Consider the following 21,503-nt stretch of genomic DNA (forward strand, 5'->3'; position numbering starts at 1 on the left):
CGCTGAAATATCGCATTCATAATTTTTTTAGTTATCAATGAAGATACAAACCATAAGCTCGTAAAGTCTAAACAGAAGCCCCAAGCCTACAACCCCGAAAAACCCACAAACCTCCAACTTGCAAACTCTAACCCCCAAATCTTAAACTCACTATTCCACAACCCAACAACCCCAAATCTACACACCCCAAACTATTATGGTTTCTAGATTTAAAGAAAAAAAGATATTTGAGCAAATTGAACGTCATTTGTTGGTTAAGACTTGTACTTTAAGATGCTGTTAATAGTTAGGATATCTCGAAAACCAGAACCCAAAATACGAGTATTCTACAAAATAGTTGAATTTTCAACCCAAAAATCTGAATTTTCAACAAAAAAGTTAATTTTTAACCAGACAGTTATATTTTTAACCAGGACAGACTAATCCTTGACTAAAAATTGAATAGTATACTTCTAAACCAGAAAGAATGAGTTTTCACCCTACCGATAGAAATCTCGGAGTATTCTCAAGCGAAATAGCCTGGCTCATTTGAGTCTATAAGCAGAGTCGTTTCGAATAATTTAGCCTCTGAGATAGTTTGAAAGATTTGGGTCCTTTTGAAGGTCCTTTTAGTGGTCTTTTTAAGAGTGGTGCGACGGTAATATAATGTTCCTTTTGTATTCGTCACGTAACGGGCGGGCAGAGTTATTTACAGCAGTTGGTCGTCGCTAATCCGACTCTTCCTTTTTAAATTTCTCTTCAAATTATTAACACTTTTTTTAATTAATGAATTTTCTCATTATACATATTTATAATTATAACTTATATACTAATTTATACAATTTTCTAGTTGAATTAAAAAATGTTGTCTGTTTTGGCGTATCTCATTCCATTTACGAGAAACGTTGTATTCATTTCAATTGTAAGCATTTAAAAAAAAAGTTAAATGTCTGAAATCATCGAAACTCGTAGATTCCGAATTATTATTTTTTAGGCTGTTAACTATGAAATTTAAAAAATCTACTTCTAAATTTTAATCCGAAAGCTTAACAAAGGACCCTTGAGTGCCGGCGACTCTATTGATATAGCCGCTCTGCTTGTTATTTATGATCGAATTCTTATTCATTGAAGAGAAAAACGAAAAAAGGGAGAGACTATGGAGCAAAAATAAAGAGTCTTTACGTAATTTATCCACGGCCCCTAGTGGAAAAAATTTTTCTCTAAAAGAGCGAAAAATAGTAGAGAATTGTCGGAAAATGTAAATATATGTCTGGGGGTGGCAAGAAATATGAAAGTAAACATCTTCTCGGTCGCCTGAGGGTTGTAGCAAAATTTCTTTAGTAATCTAATAGCGGATAGACGGTATCTTGGATCTTATGGTCTCTAATTTCAATATGTCATCCGCACGTTTCAAGTTGGGTGAGCAAAGTTAGGTGTGCCTGGCTTGACTTCCGCTCGGTATGTCTTTCACGTTCACGCACTTTCAACTGGTCGCATTTACCTAGATAAAATTTATCTGAGTAATTCAGCCATAATGTAATTATTTTTCCGGTAGACTTGTCTCATTCGAAATTTTTAAAGAGACAAATTAATACTGCAGAAGCTAAAGAATTACTAAAAACGACAATGTCTTCGCAGGATATATTTAAAAAATGGTTATCATCGAAGCTATCTTCCTTCCGCCGTAGATTGGAAAGATTGATATAGAAGAGTAAAAGATGTAATAAAATGCTTTTTCAAAGAATATTTATATAGCCCGAGTCCCATGAGTGTAATGAACCACTGGTTGAGCGACCCGCGAATATCGCGCACATGTAATCGATGCCAGGCTATTAATTATCCCGACGAACAGCAATGATTTATTACTGCTTTGTTTCCAAATTTGCCTCTAAGCTATAAATGTCTCTGCTGCTTCGCTGTGCTGATATGCTTTTTTTAACTTTTCCAAAATTCTTCGTATCTATGCATTTCTTTCTACATTATTGTATTTTATAATATTTCCATAGTATCTACGCGTGCAAATATTGTGACACACTAAACCACACGCAGCACAACACTACATAGAAAATTATACATTCCGCTAAGTCGCGTGTCAAGCAAGAATTTGAGTCTTCTTGAAAATTATTATTAAGACAAACTCGGCTTTAATAAGTCATGGATAAATAAAAAATTAAACATTAGGTCACATTTGATTGAAAATTTAACAGCGCAGCTATTGCTAAATCATTTTCAATGTTTCTGGTACTTCATAATTTTTAATACTATTCACGTGTGACACCTGGTGGTATTTTCGAATTTTTACTTTGCTTGCAAAGGAAATGGAGTTATATAAAATGTGATAGGTTCATACAAAAATGAATAATTGAAACTAAAATTCATTAGAATTTGTTCAAAAAAAATTTTCTGAAAATCAATTTCAGTTTTAAGCTACAATTATTTTGTTATTTATTAATCATTATTCTATTTTATTTGAAAAGAGACGAATATTTCAAATATATTACAAATGATTTTAATGCCGAGTCGACTGAAACAACTCTGACTGACCAAAAGAAAGTGTTCTCTCTTTTTCATCTAAATTTGTATAAAATTTAATAATGCATTTAAAATGAATACTCGAAGTGATGGTGATAAACAAGATTTTTTTAAATATCCCAATGAGTTTCAAAAGTATATTATTTCAATATTTATTTTTATTTAAAACGTTAAAATAACAAATATTTAATATAGATGAATCTATAATATAATAAATATTTTTTATTATTTTACTGCCACTGCACTTTCTTGCAAAATTTATTTATCTTAAGTAAAATATTTTTATTTTTATTTATGGGCCGTTCTCATAATAATTCAAATTTTCACTCGTCCAAATACCAAATACAAATTCGCACGCAAAAATTAAGCAAATTATGACAAGAGAATTTTTTCAAGATGATTTATACTTGTAGTATTTATTTGTATTAAGGTGAGAAACTTAAAAATGATGAATAGAGATTAAATATTGTAATTTATTATATAATTTCCTAAAAATACGTAAATCTTAAAAATGATTTTTAAAAAAATCGTAAAACAAGTTTAATTAATTGTTCACAACATTAACTTATTTCAAATCCGCTTGTATTAACAGAACCACGCAGCATAGATCGTTTTCATTCTTATTTGGTTCAATTTTCATCACAGAAAAAAAACTAAAGTAATATTTTGTTGCATGTAAAATTTCCCTCTGTTACGGATTACATGCTATTTGGCAAAAATTTATCCTACAATGGAATAAAAGAGGTCATCTGCCACCGTCCCTAGCCAGCAATGGCAAACGGCAGAGTATGAGCAAATTCGAGCTATAAATCATGAAACACGATTTAAAACAACAGAGAAAAAACAAAAGTTAACATTTGTTACAGGTAATGCTTTCAACGGTTAAAAATTAAACATATTTCGGAGAAAATTTCGCCGAGGTTAGGAGAATAATTCGAATCTCATCTACTGCGTCACGCTGAAGTGAGCAAATTTCAGTAAAACATGTAGAATCAGCAACAGAGAACACAAAAAATGGTGCTTACTGTTAAATCTCCTCGGAGATAAATTAGAGTATATTTTAATGAAATTATAACTTATTAATTAATATTTAGCAAAAAGCAACTGACAGATGGGAATCCCCTTTTCTCTCCAATTTAATGAAGTAAAACAACTCTAGATAGCATTGACGTCGGAATTCTCAGTACATCTCGAATAAAAATGGAGCAATTATAAAGCAAAAGATTATCTAGGCAAGGTTAAATATCGGAAATTATCTTCTATTCATGAAAAGATCATCTGTCAAGGTTAATTTTTGTTGTGGTGAATCTTCCACCTGAAATCGATGTAAACTTTATCTTTCGTTTTTTCTGTGATTGAGAGAAAATGAAACCAAAATTTAGTTAGTTTATCAAAATTCCTTTTTAATAAAAATTCTTTTTTCAAATTAGATACATTTTTTCAACTATCCTTACAAACATTTAAATTAAAAGAGAGAAAGTTTCGGCCATTTTTGTATGCAGACTACTATTTTAAACAGACTAACACGAAAAAGTACACTTTCTCTGATAATGACGAATTTTCCCAACATTTCCGTGTTAACCCTTGTGTTATCACCCGGGTTCCCGGGTACCCATCGGCGTGTATTTTGTTACATCACTTTGTTCCCTGAAGAGATAGGCTAAAATCGTGCCGGATCCCCATGATTTGGCTAATTTTATATAGAAAAATACATTAAAAGTTTCTATTTTTTTTATTTTTCTCAACAATTTTTAGATTTGAAAGACAGCACGCGCTGGTTAATTTTTTATTGTTTATTGAGTAAATTTTATGAAAATGATAATATTTATTTATTACTTTTATGCCAAAGTGTTTATAAATAAAATCATAAAATTGTTTATTATTACATAAAATGCAAAAAAAAACTAATTTACACAAAAGAAAGTTAAAATACAGAGAAGCATTTTTTAAATTATTGATTCACCATTCAAAACTAAAAATTCTCTTCATACATTCCAAACATCTCGTAATTTTTGCAGAGTGTTCATCGCAAAGAGGCGTCTCACATGATACACAACTTTTCCTCGTCTTTCGAAGTTTTTTGATTGCCTTTTTATTGCAAATATAGCACAATCCAATCACCACTTTCATACCAGTGATGTCTCGTGGTTGATTATCAGCAGGAACGTCGATTGCGCGACTGTTGAAGCTGCCTGCGTTTCATACCGTACTCAGGACTTATATGGGTCACTATATATTAAAATATAACTATATTTCTATGAAAATATCTTCTTAAAGTATTAATAAACTAATATCAATTTAGTTTATGTATCAGTTTCCAGGTACAGCAAAGTTTTACCTTCAAAATCGTACCTGGGTACCCGGCTGGTTGTTAGTGTATAATTTTATGGGTGCTAAAACAAGGGTTAAGCTGTTTTTAGCATTTCGAATAATTTGTTTTCGTTTCATCCTCTTCAACAAATTATTATATCAACAGCAATAAAACACAGGCATCCAAAATTAGGCCAACGGATCATTTAGATCACTTAAATTAAAATTCAATTAACTTAATTGCAAAAAGAAATATTATATTAAAATATTCATAATGCACAAATACAAAAATACCAAAAAAAAATGATTGAATAAACCTTAAATTCTATTTAAAAAATCCTATTCAGTCAAATCCAACCAAGCTTCCTAAAACTATTTGACCTCGCGGTTTGCAAACCGTTGCATACAATTCAATGATGCTTTGACAGCTCCTGACAATAGAAACATAATCTCGACGAACCTAAACTATTGTTCCATACTATTGTTTCATAATGATATATTCTTGCAGTACGATAACACCTTTAAATTAAAAACTTTATTTCGCAACAGCAGGTTAAAAATAATATCCTTTATACAAGCGAGGACAATCAACGATGTTATTCTCCGAAATGCATTGTTCGGGTATTTTATCCTTAATCATGATGCTGTAAATTATTTCTGCGAAGAGAAAATCTTTCACGTCGTTAAATGAAGTTAGGAATTCAATTTTTCCCATGTCGAATTTATTTGTAGAATCGATAAAACTTTCGAGTGCTGCTTTTCTAGATGTCACGTCATGTCACCCAGCAAGGCACATAATTAATTAACGCGAAACGTGCTCTGTCTCGGTTTATCTTTGCGGTTAAAATTCCGCCAAACTCCACGATATGTTGAAATTCAGAAGCACGATCACACCATGCTGTTCGGGATAATAATAAACCAGGTTTCAACCTATAATCTCTTGATTTAATTTATTTAATTAATAGTGTAGGAGACATTTCTTGCTTCCTGCACCATTACTAATTTTCTGGTATTATGCATTTCATACTATTAAATGTAGTGAATTATTAGTCTTGAGACTGTTCTTGTATTCATTTAAGTAACTATACCAGGTGTCGCATGTTTGAGTGTATTTTCGAGTAATGTCTGATTCACATTTTATGCATATCTCAGCATATTCAGTAACAGATATTTCATGTCAGTGTATCGTGAGACCAGTAGAGAAGTCACTTTTTTAAATTTATTTAATTTCTAAATATTTAAAGCCCGATCGAACAATCGATATCAAACTGAAGTGGAATGTCTCGTGCATGAATAAACAGAACATGTCAACTTTCTCTGAATGAAATATTTAATTTCATTTCTCGAGAATACTTTCATAAAGTTATTCTATTTATCAATCGGGGTAAGTAGGAAATTGTCAATAATTTACCAATGTTCTGCCATTTAGTTGAAGCTGAACATTAGTGATACATAAGAAGCCAATCGAAGTTGAATCCGTTTTATATAAAGAAAGCTAAAGACCGACTACATTTGAAACTTTCAAAACAGTAAATAATTTACTATAATTAAAATGATTATTGTAAATATCATATTTCGATACGGTTTCAAAATTCACAATCTTTCTCGTATAATAAAAAGAGGAAAAATATTGTTTTCCTTATTTTTCACAGTATTAAACAATATTTGTTTTCCGGACACAACATTCTTAAACTTTCGCAGATATATGTAACATAAATCGCAATTGTTGAGTAAAGTTGCATGCACCCACTGCCAAAATCTATTAAATTGTCTGCAGTTTTTGCTTTTCTCGCTGTTCTCTTTTGATTTTTATATTTCATGGGCACCTAATGATCCAATTTATGCTTCGTCTTGTGATCTGCTGATGTTTTTTGGGTTCCTGTTGGTACCTGCTTAAATATATATATATACATGAGGCATTGTCTGCAAAACTAAACTTTTTATATTTGCGTCACGCATACACATATCATAATTTTTGGTTGATTTTGGTATGTTTGCTGTTTCTTATCGGCACAAAAGAATGCTGGGTTTATTAATAAATTGTAATTTTATATTGTTATTGAACGTTACTAAACACGATATTATCACGTTTATCGCTTCGTACATTTTTGATGCAGTGTGCGATCACCATGGTCTTTGGCGGAAGAACTAAAGAAACAAAAAGGAAAATAGAAGGAAATAAGGGAAAGTTTCTAATTAATGAAATGAGATTTTTTGTTGAAGTCTCATAAGCTTAACGATCTGAACGAACAAAGTTTACTAATAAAACATAGTGACAAGTCGTTTAGTCATTGTTTCAGTGAAAATTTTTACTAATAATTAGCAGAGAATGATAAATTCAAAATAATATTATTACTGATTAATTGTAGTAAAAAAATCTTGGCTAAAAGTAATCAGTATGATTATTTTGAATTAGTAATCTTCCACTAATTTTTAGTTTAAAATATTAAGTAAATCAAATTAGTATAAAGGACTGAGTACTATTTATTGAAAACTTGTTACTAATTCTAATTTATAAAATATAAATTAAGCACTGATCGATCGCTTTAATAATTTCCCCTAATTATAACGTGTTTGTCGCTGAATAATTCATCACTTCCCGCCACGGTCACAAGCTTTGGGAGCCAGTGCGAGGTTAACAAGTTCATGCTCTATTCCCTTTTAGCGACGTTATACGACTACTTCAGACAGCGACAAGTCCAACAAACAAAAGGTTCACGCTCACCCAGAATTTTATTAAATACTTCAAGTATATTTCAACTATAAGGAATTATGTTAATTCTTCAGTTATCTAAACCTTCAAAAAATTATTTATTAAAAATGCTCTACCATTGCGGAATTTTCCGTAAGCCTACCCCTTTTCCCAACTCATTCTGGACTAACGTTACGGAAAAACCGGTAATACTATCCCTACCGCTATATTTGACTGGATGGTTTTACGAAAAAGTACATAATAATAGTTAGTGCCTAAATTTTATAAAATACAGAGTCACCTAAACGCGGTTATTCGTTTTTGTACATAAAATAAACATCTTCAAAGATGGAACTATAATTATATTTAGGATACTACCGAAGTAAGGCGACTCTATTTGATTTACGTACATGCAAAAATTAATGTTCTATTATAAAGTAAACGAAAGTAACGTGTCACTTTTAAGATTAAGAATGTTATCTATTTTTAGTAACAAACTCAATGAAAAAGACATTTTACGAAAAGGCTTCTAACTAGAATTAAATATACACTCAATACAAGATATTGTATTAAAAGGTTTAATAGAATATTTTTCAATTATTCTAAAAAATTGGTTGTCTTTAACAAACGTAGGATGTACTAAAGTTATCTTAAGTTCAAAAATGAGCATTATCAAAAATAATTCATAAGGTCGAGGCCAATATCCCCATTGTCGATTGTAACTAAACTGAACGTTAGAAAAAAATATTATAGATTCAAATTGTTTATTTAACAATAATTATTTATAGTTTTATGTTTATGCTTTCTCTTAAAGTAAAAATAGCCATTCTTATTTAATCCTAATTTTGTAAGGCTCATTTTATTCCTTATAATATTCTGTAATATCGCTTTAATAATTTAAAAAAATATTATTTATGAATAAAAAATTTTTTATTTTAATGAAGAATGTATTTGTTAAATAAAATATTCTAAATAAAAACCTAAAAAAGTGATTTTTAGATGAAATTAAAAAGGAATGAAATGATCCCTACTAAATTAAAATTGAATAGAAATTGCAACTTGCATGTTAACAAAAAGTAAAAAATATAATCAACACTAAATAAACGTAAATCAACCACCTTAACCTAAAATATATATATTTTTTAAATTTCAGCTTTAGTTCTTTTTCAAAATTAATTACAATGAGTAACAGGAATATTTTCCTCAATTTCATAAACCATTCCTAAAAATGCTATTTTTTAACTTGAGATAACTTTAGTATATCCTCTAGTCTTAGAAAAATGAAAATATGGAATTCATTACGGTTACTTATTTGAAGTAAAATCAAGAACAGCCCCAAAATTTCCACAGCTTAAATTTCTAAGAATTATCGAAAAATAATATGAAAACCCATCCTTATTTCTACCATTTTTATATTCTATGAGAATATTCATAATTTACATTGGAAATGGACTCAAGGAAAAGTAAGTAAAAATATATTAATTTTTATCTTGAAGTTTTGAAATTATATTCTATTCTTAACCATTTATCTGATTATGATAAGAATTACAAAAGTTTTAACAGAAAAAAATTATTTTCTTTATTTAGCTTAAGTTTCTCCTCTGGAACTAATATCAAGAAAAGCTTAAAATCTTTAGTTTCAAAAATAAAAATCTCCTTCTTGCGTTAAATTTGACCCGCACTCTCGGAATTCGAATCAGGAGAATTTCACTAAAAATTAGTGACGTACTTCTGTCTGTTTAAATAAGCCAAATTTTACTTGCGAATCAGTTATTATTTCCTTAAATTTCGGGAATATTTTACAAACTTTTTAATAGAAAAAGTTACTAAAATTTTACTAATGCTTACTGAAACTTCAGTAACGTGTTCTACTGAGACAACGCGAAATGCTACAGGAATTTCAGTGAATTTACATTTGTTCAAATATCTAAAAAAAAATTCACTGACTTAATATATTAAACATATATTAAATATATATTAAATATATATCATAATATTTAAAATATCACTGATTTAAATTAAGAGAGTACTGGTCAACTTAAGACGTAACAGATTTTTGAAAAATATCGTTAAGTGTAACGCGTTACTTTTGAGAGGTAACGTACCAAACTCTGACCACTAATTATACAGGTTTCTAGAAAGCTAGAGTGAGGCCTTACATTTTTGGGGATTGGGAAGAAACTATGGATTTACTGAAATTTAATGCATATCGTAGCAGTCGTGTGAGTGTGTGTGATGTTGCAGGTGTGACGATCCTGTTATCACAGACGGTGTTTTCGCTGCTGGTGGCCAACGTTTTGACGCGAACTTCGGAAGCGGTGCCACTCATAGGTACCGGATCTTCCTGTAAACATGCCCTTTATAAGAAAAAAGGGCTATGGGGAGTTTTCACTTCATTTCTTCCAGAATCCACCATATTAAGCTATAAGTCAAGCAAGAGGAGTCGCGAAACGAGAAAGAAAGCTCCCCATACGTGACCACGTCTCTCTTATATAGAGATCCCTCGAGGGTCTTGTAGTCTCCATTACTTTTCTATCGCTTCTCGCTGTCCGACTGATAGTCGTGCATTATTCTTTAATGTGAACGCGATAAGCACGTTTCGGTAAGAGAACGCTCGCTCCTTTCTAAAAAAAACGCAAAGACAAAAATGAAAACAAAACTAGTAAGGAGTTTATTTCCTGATAGTAGAAGACAGAGGAAGGCTGATCGCATTTTAGTAGACCATTCCCATTCGAAAAACAGTAAAGAAAACATAGAAAATGAGCCTTGAGGGATTCGTATTTCTTGAAATTCAGGTTCGATTCGAAAATCTCCAAAGAGAAGTATGAAAACCATTAAAGAAAATCTTTGGATATGTGCTAGTTTCTAAGAGGCAGTTATTTTCCTTGATGTTCAGTTTTCGAAATTTTTAAGTAGTTTATGAATTCTTGAAATTTTTAAAAGTGAATAATCATTCAGACCATTACTTGCTTTCAACTCTGAACATAGATTTTTTCAGAAGATAACCTGTAGAAATATTCAATTAAACAAAAAAACAAGTATGTAAATTATTTTTAAACGGCTCAGAACTTTTCAATTCACTTGTTCAATTTCCTTTAATTTAGACTGAAAATTATTTATATTTTTTTTCCTAAGAAACAAAGCATGATTTATACATAAAACGCGAATTATGCAAACCTTTGTAAGAATTAAATTGCAGAAATGTCTGTTTCAAGACTACCAACTTAAAAAAATTATAATTCTGTAATATCGTAGTTATTCTTACTAAATAAATTGTTGAAACAAATTACTTTACAATCAGCTTTTTTCAATTTTTTAAACCCGAGTAAAAAACTTATCGTTGGAAACTCATTGGGATCCCGGATAAAGTGTCGCTCACGTACTAGACATTATACAAATCAGTTCTTAAGTATAGACGTTTTTTAGAAAAACAGTTGGGGACTAAAGTAATAGAAAAGTCTCATTTTATTATATTTTTTTATTTTCACAAGTGTTGACTCAAATACTAAAAAAGTTAAAAATGTATTCAGTTTCAATAGGATTCTTTTAGAACAACAGTACGGGACAAGTTCAACTTAAATTTCTTTTTTAATTTTCTCAAGCCCTAAATAATTTTTGAGAAAAAATAAAAAAAAGTTATGTTTTTTTTTTTGCCAAAAATGAAGTAGAACTTTTCTGGCACGTATAAAGTTTAAAGAAAAAATTAATTAGAACTTTTTTAGTACTTTTGCTTGAAAAATTTATATTTTTTATTAAAATTAAATGAACAAAAGTTCCGAGAATACGTTTTAAAAATCGACATAATAGGATTTATCTTGAACTTTTGCAAAACAATTATTCAGGACTTGTCAAAATTTCAGAAAAATTAAGATGAAACTTTTCTAGTAATTTTGTCACTATTAAAAAATTGTAAAAAATGTCATAAAAAGTTGTTATTTATGCACTGATTTGCCTCATACTCTTTTTTACTCGAGAAAATATTTAAAGACTTAAATATATCTTTTGAAATCTTCCTAATGATTCTGTGAAATGGCGCCTTGTAAATGCAATTAAAAAAAAAAATAATGTAAGCATATTAAGGGAGCTTCAGTTTTCTAAAGGCAGGAAATAAATTCTCAACCCGTAAAATTGTTGAAGATATTTTAAAATAGTTTAATATGCAGAAAAACATCCGTAAGTTAAAGAATCCTTAAACATTTATTCTTAGTATTCAAAAGTCAATATTACCAAAGGACAATTTTTTCATCCTTTTTTATATTTTAATTACTTGATCAATCTTTAGAAACATCATTTAAAAATCATTTCCAGACAAAATAATATTAGAATTCTACTTTTTCTAATAAAGGAGGTTTTATGATAAAAATGTAAAACGTGAGATTATGTATCGAGAAACTTTTGTACTTCAGTTGTCATTCATTATAAAGCACGTATTACTAGAAAGTATATACATATATTTAATTACAAATAAATTGAAGATTATACATGTGTTTATGTGAAGAATATTGAACATAATTCGCATAGTAGATTTCAAATAATTTTTGCCTGATAGTAAATGAACCTCATAAGCAATAAATATTTATCTCGATAATTATTGATGGTTTAATATTTATCTTGTAAAAGAAAATTAACTATCTTTAAATTTTAACTTTTGTTGAATATACTTTATTAAATACACTTTAAACTTGCGTTCACTCTAGATAAATAAATTTAGACTCTACCCCAAAAAATTTAAATTTACACACCGGAACACCTTTATCACGAAATTATTTGACTGACACGGAGCGACGTTATTTTACCGGTACGTTGTCACTTTCGCGAGCTCTAAATTATAGCACAATAACGTATTTGTAATTTCGAATTTCATGTGGAAGCCTGGACAAGACATGTGATCAATGCAACGGTTATTCGCAATAATAATATTATTTCATGTTTATGCGATTTAATTCAAGAGTTTCATTCACGCACGAAAAACTATTCTAGTATTACAGTAAGTCGAATGGGCTTTACGTTAAAAGCTTCCACCGATTGTTTTCTATGTTTAACAGGCTCCCTTGAAATCCGATTACAACCTCGTTACATACGGATCTATGTCAGCGTTTCCCAGCCTTTTAAAAGTCAGGGTCGAAAATCAGTACCCCGGTTCCTGGCGAGAAATAATTATTCTTCATTTCTGCATTTTATTTATTCGCTTTCTAAAACTAATTGGACAACCGAGCGGGTAAATTAAGTCCGAGGTGGATGCGGAAGAACTAAATTTAAGGGCCCTGAGTTCAGATAACGACCCAAGAGAGTTTGGGAAACGCTGTGGTCGCGTTCGCTTCTATACCTTGGCATAAAAAATACTTCTAAACCGAGCGATAAACGCACAACTAAAATTTTCTGTGCATCGTAAATTAAAATATCATCTACTTATTTCTAACTACATCTCTTAAAAGCTCTCTTTATCAGAAAGTCTGTTTCTCTATGATGCACAACATAGCACAGTAAACTATTCAACCTACAGTTTTTTATATCCACTTTTTTTAATTCTTCTTCTTTATTTACTAGTATTAAAAAATCACAATATTGCAGTTTTTAAAAAAAGGACAAAAACAAAATCTATTCATTAAATACATACATCAACAAGAACGTTGGTGAGCTATTCGTCATTAGTCAAACACGTGCATAGCATTTGGACAATTCAGTCACGTATGATCGAAATTGAGATGTCTGATTTCCCTATTTCCAACATGATAAATTCAATTTCAATTCAAAAACAATGTTGCACAACTTTATTAACTATAAATCCTAAAATTTTGTACGAAAAATACGGTGGTTAAAATATGATATGACCCTGTTTATCTTGCATTTTTAAATTAGTGAATTTAAAAAATTATTATTTCAAGGAAACTATTAGGTATTTTCACTTTAACCATCCGTTAACCTCACTTCCTTGAATGCTGAGGGGAAAAAATATACCAAATGTATAGGGCAAAACTTTATTTTTGTGATCACTTCGTAATGAATAGTAATTACCATAATTGTATGGTGTCATTAAATAGTTTCTAAAAAATATAAACTATTTTTCAAATCCATTTATATAGAAAAAATTAATTTTCACGAAGATATTAGCAAAATATGGCAAAAATGGACTGAATCCCATCACAGTAAACCCCAAGAATAAATTTTATCTTTTAATAAGATAAAAACGTTGCAGCACGTTTATCTAACAAAAGATAAAATTTATCTGACGAAATATAAAATTTATCAGAAAAAAATTTAAAATTTATCTTAGGAAAGATAAAATGTAAGTGTAGGTGAGTTATTTTTTTTGCTTAAAATTCGTGAAATAAAGGAAACAATTTTAAAATAGAATGCCGCGAGGATTTTTAAATTTATGAAGGACATTTTTTCTGTGAGCATAGACGCAGCCGTCTGCCATATAGCATATCTCAAACAAATATTTGCGTCAGATAAACTTTAAATTTCGTAAGATAAATGTTATCTTTTTATCAGATAAATTTTATCTTTCGTTAGATAAACGTGCTGCAACGTTTTTATCTTATTAAAAGATCAAATATATTCTTGGTGTTTACTGTGATGTATTTAGTCCATTGTTTTCCCCTCAGCATTTAACGAAGTGAAGTTTGTTGATGGTTGAAGTGAAATGACCAAATACGATAAAACTTATATAAGTTCACTAAAACTACGAGTTTTGGGTCCTAAAACCAAATTTCAAAAACGTAGTTCAGCAAAATAAAGAACATAAATTAACAAACATTCCAAATGATTAATATGAATAAACTCTCAGAGCATTGGATATCCTGGATGTTGTAAGCATATCCTAAATTGCTGACGCTTTTAAACCTCCTGATTTTCATATTTAGACTTTGATTAACATTATCTTTTTTTCAAATGTAATACATTTATAATTCGAACATTTGAAGAAATTTAAAGGTGCATCCATGGATAAACATTTGCTGTGAGTGGAAGAGGGTTGACAATCGTAACGTGAACGACCAACTATCCGAAAGCTCTAGGGATTTTTTCTCAGGCAATCAAGTTTTTTTTGTGAATAAACTTGAATCCAGTTTACAAGCCTCGCAGAACTCTGTATAAAGACTCAAGTCTTTATAAGTCCTTACTAACTTCTTATAAACTCTGCAGTTACTTTAAACACGCAGTCACGCAAGTTTGTAGCGAATTGCACCAAGTTCGGTATTTTTCTTTCAAGAAAGTTCTGTTGCTTTAAAAGGATGTGAGAAATTATATTTGATCTCTTTACAAAATAAAAAGAAAGAAGGAAAAAACCCCAGAGTCAAGGACGAATAAAAATGGAAGAAAGAGCTTTTTCTTAGATATGGCTCATCCTTTAAAACAAAGTTTAAGTTTAACCCTACCCTCGATGCCCACAAACGATACCCGCGAAACTGAGCTATGTATGGCGAAAAAGCATATGTACTTACCCAGGTGGAAATGTCTGTAGTTTTCCGGAGTTCAACACCGGCGCAGTACTAGCTCAGTATTACACACCAGTAGAGACAGGCGGTATTTTGCCCAATACTGGCTAATGGTTAGCTGCAACGGCGGGGCAGTACTATGCCAGTGGTGCAATACTCAAACAAACAAAAAATAGGTTTATAAATGTTATTGAGGTATTTTAAAATGACGAGAAATGGTATATTTAATTAACGTGAAAACATTTTTTTCATGAAAAATATTTTGAAGTTCAAGCCTGCCCTATGACTGATCCAAAAAAATTACATTTTATGTTTGAGTAAAAAGTTACTAAAATAGTATAAAATGTTGAAAAAATGAAACTAGTGTACCCAATTTTTCTCAAAAAAATTTTTTAATGTTAATTTCCATTTTTCTTCATAAAAAATTATTTTGTATCTAAAAAAACTACATCTAATGTTATTGTGTAAAGTTACTAAAATTATCTAAAATAATGAAAAGTAAAAATGGCAATTAATTTTTAAAAACTACGCGCCAGAATAGTAAACAATCATAGTCTGGAATCCAAGAGCACTTGAGCATCCATTTTAGGTCCTGATGATTTGATGATTGATTCTTGTGCAGAATGTTCTCCTGATTCCGAATATATCGGGTGCACATATATCTCTGAAAATTATTTAAATTTTGAAAATATTTTTCCATATTTATTTAAAGAAGTGAGATATGCACAAATTTTGTTGATAGTGTATGTTGATTTAATTGATAGTTTTCGAGAAAAACAATAAAATAGCGCTTTAATAAAAAACGATTTCTACAGTACATTTTTTATCATTTAATCAGTTTTTTCTGGAATCATACGGAACTAACTAAGAAAATACAGTTGGTTTTTGAATTTTCTCAATTAGGCGATTAATTTAATTTTGACAAAATTCTAAATAAGTACAAAGTTTTCACATCTGTGTGTATGAGCGGTAGTAAGAGCATTGAATGGAGTGGCAGTACGGGGGGTCTCGGAGGCTGCAGGTTTTCAATCTGAACCGCAACCTCACACACAAGCACACACTCGCAACAATCCCACTTATAGAATTTTCTAAACCAATTTCTAAATTAATAGGACAATAATCAATCATCAAATCATCAGGACCTAAAATGGATGTTCACTCTCCTCTTCGGATCCCAGACTATCAGCTCAAAGTCTTGACAGCCAACCAACGCTGTTTCTCCTGAGCAGTGGTGTCAGAATGCGGATATTTCTGGCATGCACAGTAGCTATTCCTGTGTATTTTTAGGTTATGTAACGCCATGTATCAATTCAACAATACACAGAATCACTACTGCACATTCCAGAGATATCCGCGTTCTAGCACCACTGCTCCTGAGCGATACATAATGGCATCGCGTCCGTAAACGCAGAAAACTTATATAATGATTGTGATATAGTTTTTCAATTAAGCGAAAATAATTCAACATAACAAGAAAAAGCTTACGCTGACTTTATTATTTTAAGGAGAGCCGTGCGTGTCCACAGGTGATGTCTTACAAATTTCGTCTGCAGCTGATGAAGGAACACAGAGCAACTCAGACACAATTCAAGAAAAAAACACAGAAAAAAAGCGCAAATCCTAAAACTACTTGAACCTTTATTTTAAACCCGTATTAATTAATTCGTCAGAATATTTCAAACGGGCAATATTACTTCGAATAACTAATTTTTAGCATTTGTTGAGGTTCGGGGTAACCACTGGCAATTTAGTATGCTAGTTGTTTTCCAGTACTTTACCAGTACTGGCAGTCATTACTGCGCCAGTACTAGCATGCCAGCATCGCCAAGCATTACAAGTCAGTACTGGCATGGTACTGTCCCATTGCCATCAGCCATTACTGGACCTCGAAGGCTTTACTGGGTCGGTCGTGTATTTCTACCCGGATAATTATTTAATTACTTCACTTTATGATATTGTCTAATTTATTTTCTATTACGTACGATATGTCGACTCCTTCATCGATACTTTTCCCATACTTTTCGCACAAAAACATAAATTTTACCCATTGATATATTTTTCCCTTCAATTTTTTCACTTGATATGCACATAGCATTGCATTTGTTTATAAACGGCATTTTAACATTTTTTGTATCATGAAAGAAAGTGGCCCAGAAATGGAGAGCTGAATTAATTTAATATGCAAATTTAATTCAGTAAACTTACCATTAAAAATCGCAGCAAACTTCATAATGGTTGAATTGATAAAGTGATTATGAAGAATTGTCTACTATATGTGATTAAATTAGAAATTTAATTTTAATTAACAATTAATTGTATGAAGATGTTTTGTCCTAAAAGTTTGTGTGGAAGATACATACTTTCTTCTGTGGCATAATGTGTTAAGTAGGTGAACTAATTAGAATATTTTAATCATGAATGTAAATAAGATACTAACTGGCAGTGTAAATAAAGAAAAACATGTCGTCAAGCAGTTTTACAGCGTGAGAGAACTATAACATCGCTTAAAATGTAAACAAATTTGGAACTTTTTCAAATAGCGATGCGATAATTCCTAAATGCGTCATCAATTGAATTCACTGAAAAGTTGTGCAAAATTTGAATCAAATATTAAATGATGTAAAAATAAAATAAAAGGGTAAAATTTTCCTAGAAAAATAATGTAGTCGGTCTCGTGTCTAAGTAAATATTTGAATTTCCCAATGGTTCGGGACTGCAACTCAAGTCCCATGGGGTCAAAGAAATAGAAGCTGCATGGCAAGGCTAGCATACAAGATTCTTTTCGAGTCGAGTTTCGGTGTTTTTCTGATTTTTATTAGTCAGGTGAGTTCTGTTTGGAATACGCATTATTTACTTTTACTATTTTGAAGAAACTTCCTTCGATATCAGCAAATCTCCTAACAGTCTTTCCTTTATTCGTGAGAAAATATATTTTTCTTTTTGTTCCTCATTTCACTGATTTTCAGAAAGACTATATAAGTAGCATTTTTAATTGATAAATATTGAAATACATCTACATCAATATTGCGAAAGGTTTGAAAGCAGAACTCAATATTCGTTAAATTGAAAATAGTAAACATTTCCGTATGGCTGAGTTTTATTTTCAATATTTTAATCTGATTTAATACCAGCAGAAAATATAGCTAATAAATTTTCAATGTGAAAATATGTTCAACATAAAGCATTTGAGGGTTGATAAAGTCTGTCCGCGAATTAGAACGAACGTAATTACTGATGAAATCGTTGTCCATTTTCAGTCACGACTCGCAATGCGGTTATTGTCAGTCGCGAATAAATTATTTCGCCATTTAAACTGGAATAATTCACGACAAAAGGATCTCCGTGCCTGTCGAAAGCCTCGTTGACGCGATTTTATAACACAAATGATACATTACTCTATTTTATCACATTCAAATACCTCAAAAAAATTCTCTTGTCAAAGAAATAACACGAAACCCATGCTTACACTTTTAACTTTAAAATATAACAAATCCAGTAATAGCTTTGCTTTTCGAACTATCGTTGATCTGACTCAGCATCTGTACTTTTTCTCGGCTACATCTTAGATAACCGAGTCGTAAGCTTGCGTGTGTGAATGCGTATCAACGTTAAATACCAACTACTTATAGTTCGATTAAACACTGTCTCTGTGAATTCGATTTCCTTTAACTAAAATGGTGTTTCTTTCAACCTTAACGACAAATCACGAATAACCAAAATATCTAAAAAATTATGCGTAGTTTATTGGTTGGTTGTGAATAATAAAGGTGTACGCCGATCTAAACTTTCCAAGCATAAAAAAGAGATTGTCTTTCGAAACACAGTTTTCAGTTGCTTGTAAATCTATTATTTTCCAATGGCCTGACTTTTTTCGCCCAGCCATTGTGTATCTCATTAAGTAGTCATGTGTATTCACACATTATCACTATTGATTTTGCTTAGTTACTCTCACTTTTGATGTCGCAACTTTCCTCATTTCCTTTAAGAAAAAACTGTATTCTATTTTATTATGACTAACAAGCTAACACTTATGTGACTGCAAAAAACTTGCCTTATCCTTATTTAATTCAAATCCAATTAGTAAAGTTTTACTAATAATTTCCAGTGGGCTAAAATCATCACAATTAAACGCATCTCATAATTTCAAAAATAATTATTTTGAAGGAAAATCATCAAGTTTCTCGCGTTACAAATTCACGAGGAAAACAACTCTCGCATGAAAGCCCTCAAAAGTATCAAAACACTTTTCATAAATCTTTGATCTACGTTGCGTTTCGGATAATTGATTTTTCTACAAGAACACCAGTAATTACAAAAAAAGTAGAGAAAGAAGCGTTCAAAAAGTAGTATTTATGTTCACGCACGAGGATGACGCACACCGATCGATAGTTGTTTTCCCCAGACCTTCTCTTAGAGCGGCGCGTTTTGTGTGGTGTTGCCCGACACCTTACTCTCGGATGCCGATGCGATTCAAAGAGGAGAGAAAACTCAAAGTTAATCATTATAATGACATTGCAAAAACGCAGACAAAGGAGGTAGCCCTTGTTTTTCAAAGAGATGCAAATGTTTTCTGAAATACATGAATTAAAAGGATTCTTGTGTAAGCGTGGGCTTTTTCTACTAATCTTTTGACTCGTTTTCGCAACGAAGCACTGCTTCATCAACGTAAATCCATCCGATGACTTTCACCCTAATTATGTATCTTTCGACCCCATTTCACGCGCTGTTTTTATTTTTAAAAGTTGTTCATTTTCGCAGCCTTACGTAAATTGTAAGCAAATCGTATTTCAAAAAGATCGGGACTAAAGGTTGGTAGGAAAGATACGTGAGTAGAATGGCATTTTTAGATGACAAGACGCAATCAACGAACATTTTTGTCGCTTCTGCGGTATTTAGGTTCCCCTGATAATTTGCACAGAAGTAGATTGCGTTCGTAAATTTCAGAGCGAATGAATGAAAGCTTTGCGGTGCACTCTCGCGAAAACTGATAATTACACAAACGAGAGAGAAGATGAATATTTGCCTTTTAGCAAATATTAGTCCGTGTTCAACATCTGCACTTGAATATATTCTTTTTAGAATAAAACTCCTGCAAACATGAGACTCTTTGTCCTTGTTTGATCGACTTTCTGCGTAAAATAATGGGTTTAAGGTAACAGGTAAAGTTAAAAAAGATCGGTATTTTCTATTTTTATGTATACTTTAAAAAAGCGATGTGCCTTTCACTTGACAGAATATGTAAATTGTAATGCATTGTTGTTTTCTGACAACAAACCAGAAAATAAATATTGTTTCATGCGTTAAAAAAATCAGTTATTCACGCCTATTTGCTATTTCAAATTGGAGCGAATATTTCTCTCGATTTTTCTGTTGTTTAAGTAAAAAAATAAATGCAGTTTTGTGTGAATGTCAGTTTATACATAATCGGATGAAAACCGCATATTGATGGGGAAAGTGAAATTAAGGCCAGTAATCTCGTTTCGTGTTAGGACGTTGAATCGCTTTTAAGACAAAACAATATGAAACTGTAAACGTTCAAACTTACTTCATTCAAAAATTAGTTCTGAATACCTGACTTCAATTCTTTTATCTGTAAGGTTTTTTCCTTTTGTCACTTTTTGCTCGAGAAAAATATCTCAAGCTTACATAAATATAAGGTCTGTTCAACCCTTTTAAGAGCTGCCTGAGCTACCACTTTTTCAATACACCTGGCATCTAATTTCATTGTAGGCAATCTTTGTATGGCTTTTTAGAGAAAAACGCTTTCTCCAAATATATAAAACATTGCTTTCTAATAAATCACTAATACTATTAATGATTTAAATATTAATAATATAACAAATAAATTATTGATCATTGTTTTCTATCAATATAAAATGTAAGATCAAAAAAAATAATCCCAAATGCTCAACTTTATGATATAAATAATCGAATCCTTTCTGGAAGCCGGACGTAAGGAGCCGTTCATAAACTACGTCACCAATCTAAGAGGGAAGGGAGTCATGCCACAAATTACGGTTGGTAACAAGAGTGAGATTGGAGGGCCAGTAGAAGTAACGTTATAAACTTAGATGACATTTAGTAAGTTTCCTAATGATAGATTTTAAGAAAGTTTGCGAAAGATGCCCCTCCCCCAATGGCAAAGTCAAATAGTTACTTAATAAGTTTGAAAATCAATTTCATATTTGAGACTTTATATTCTTTCCCCCTAGCAATCTCTTTTCATTTCTAGAAAAAAAATATTTTTTCCTTGCATTCAAGTAATTTCACCTCTTTCTTGCTTTTTTGCTTGAACGCGAAGTAAATGAATGGAATCCAATAAGAAAGTTTAACTTTTTTTTGAGTTCGCAAAGGTTTAGAATGCACCTTGGATCGTTAAACATTCTACTATTCGACTATCTAAAAAATTGCACCCGCTCCCAGCGAAATCGCGGTAAAATTTCAGCCAGAACCACGTCTCACGACCGTGAGATAGGTGGTTACAGTCTGTAACGGAGTCAATACGACGATCCAGCAAAAGCCTCGTGCACCCTAAGAACACGGAGCGACCC

The 21,503-nt window shown here is 31.2% G+C and overlaps 1 protein-coding gene across 1 annotated transcript in view; it reads left to right on the forward strand.

Moving 5' to 3' along the window:
• Positions 1–21,503, forward strand: part of LOC117170665 (neuronal acetylcholine receptor subunit alpha-7) — a 390,031-nt gene that overhangs the window by 325,433 nt on the left and 43,095 nt on the right. Inside the window, exon 9 of the mRNA XM_033357593.1 lies at positions 9,758–9,844. Coding sequence (XP_033213484.1) covers positions 9,758–9,844 — 87 coding nt within the window. The remainder of the gene's footprint in view (positions 1–9,757; positions 9,845–21,503) is intronic.

This window comes from Belonocnema kinseyi, chromosome 4 (genome assembly GCF_010883055.1).
Source record: "Belonocnema kinseyi isolate 2016_QV_RU_SX_M_011 chromosome 4, B_treatae_v1, whole genome shotgun sequence".
NCBI lineage: Eukaryota > Metazoa > Arthropoda > Insecta > Hymenoptera > Cynipidae > Belonocnema > Belonocnema kinseyi.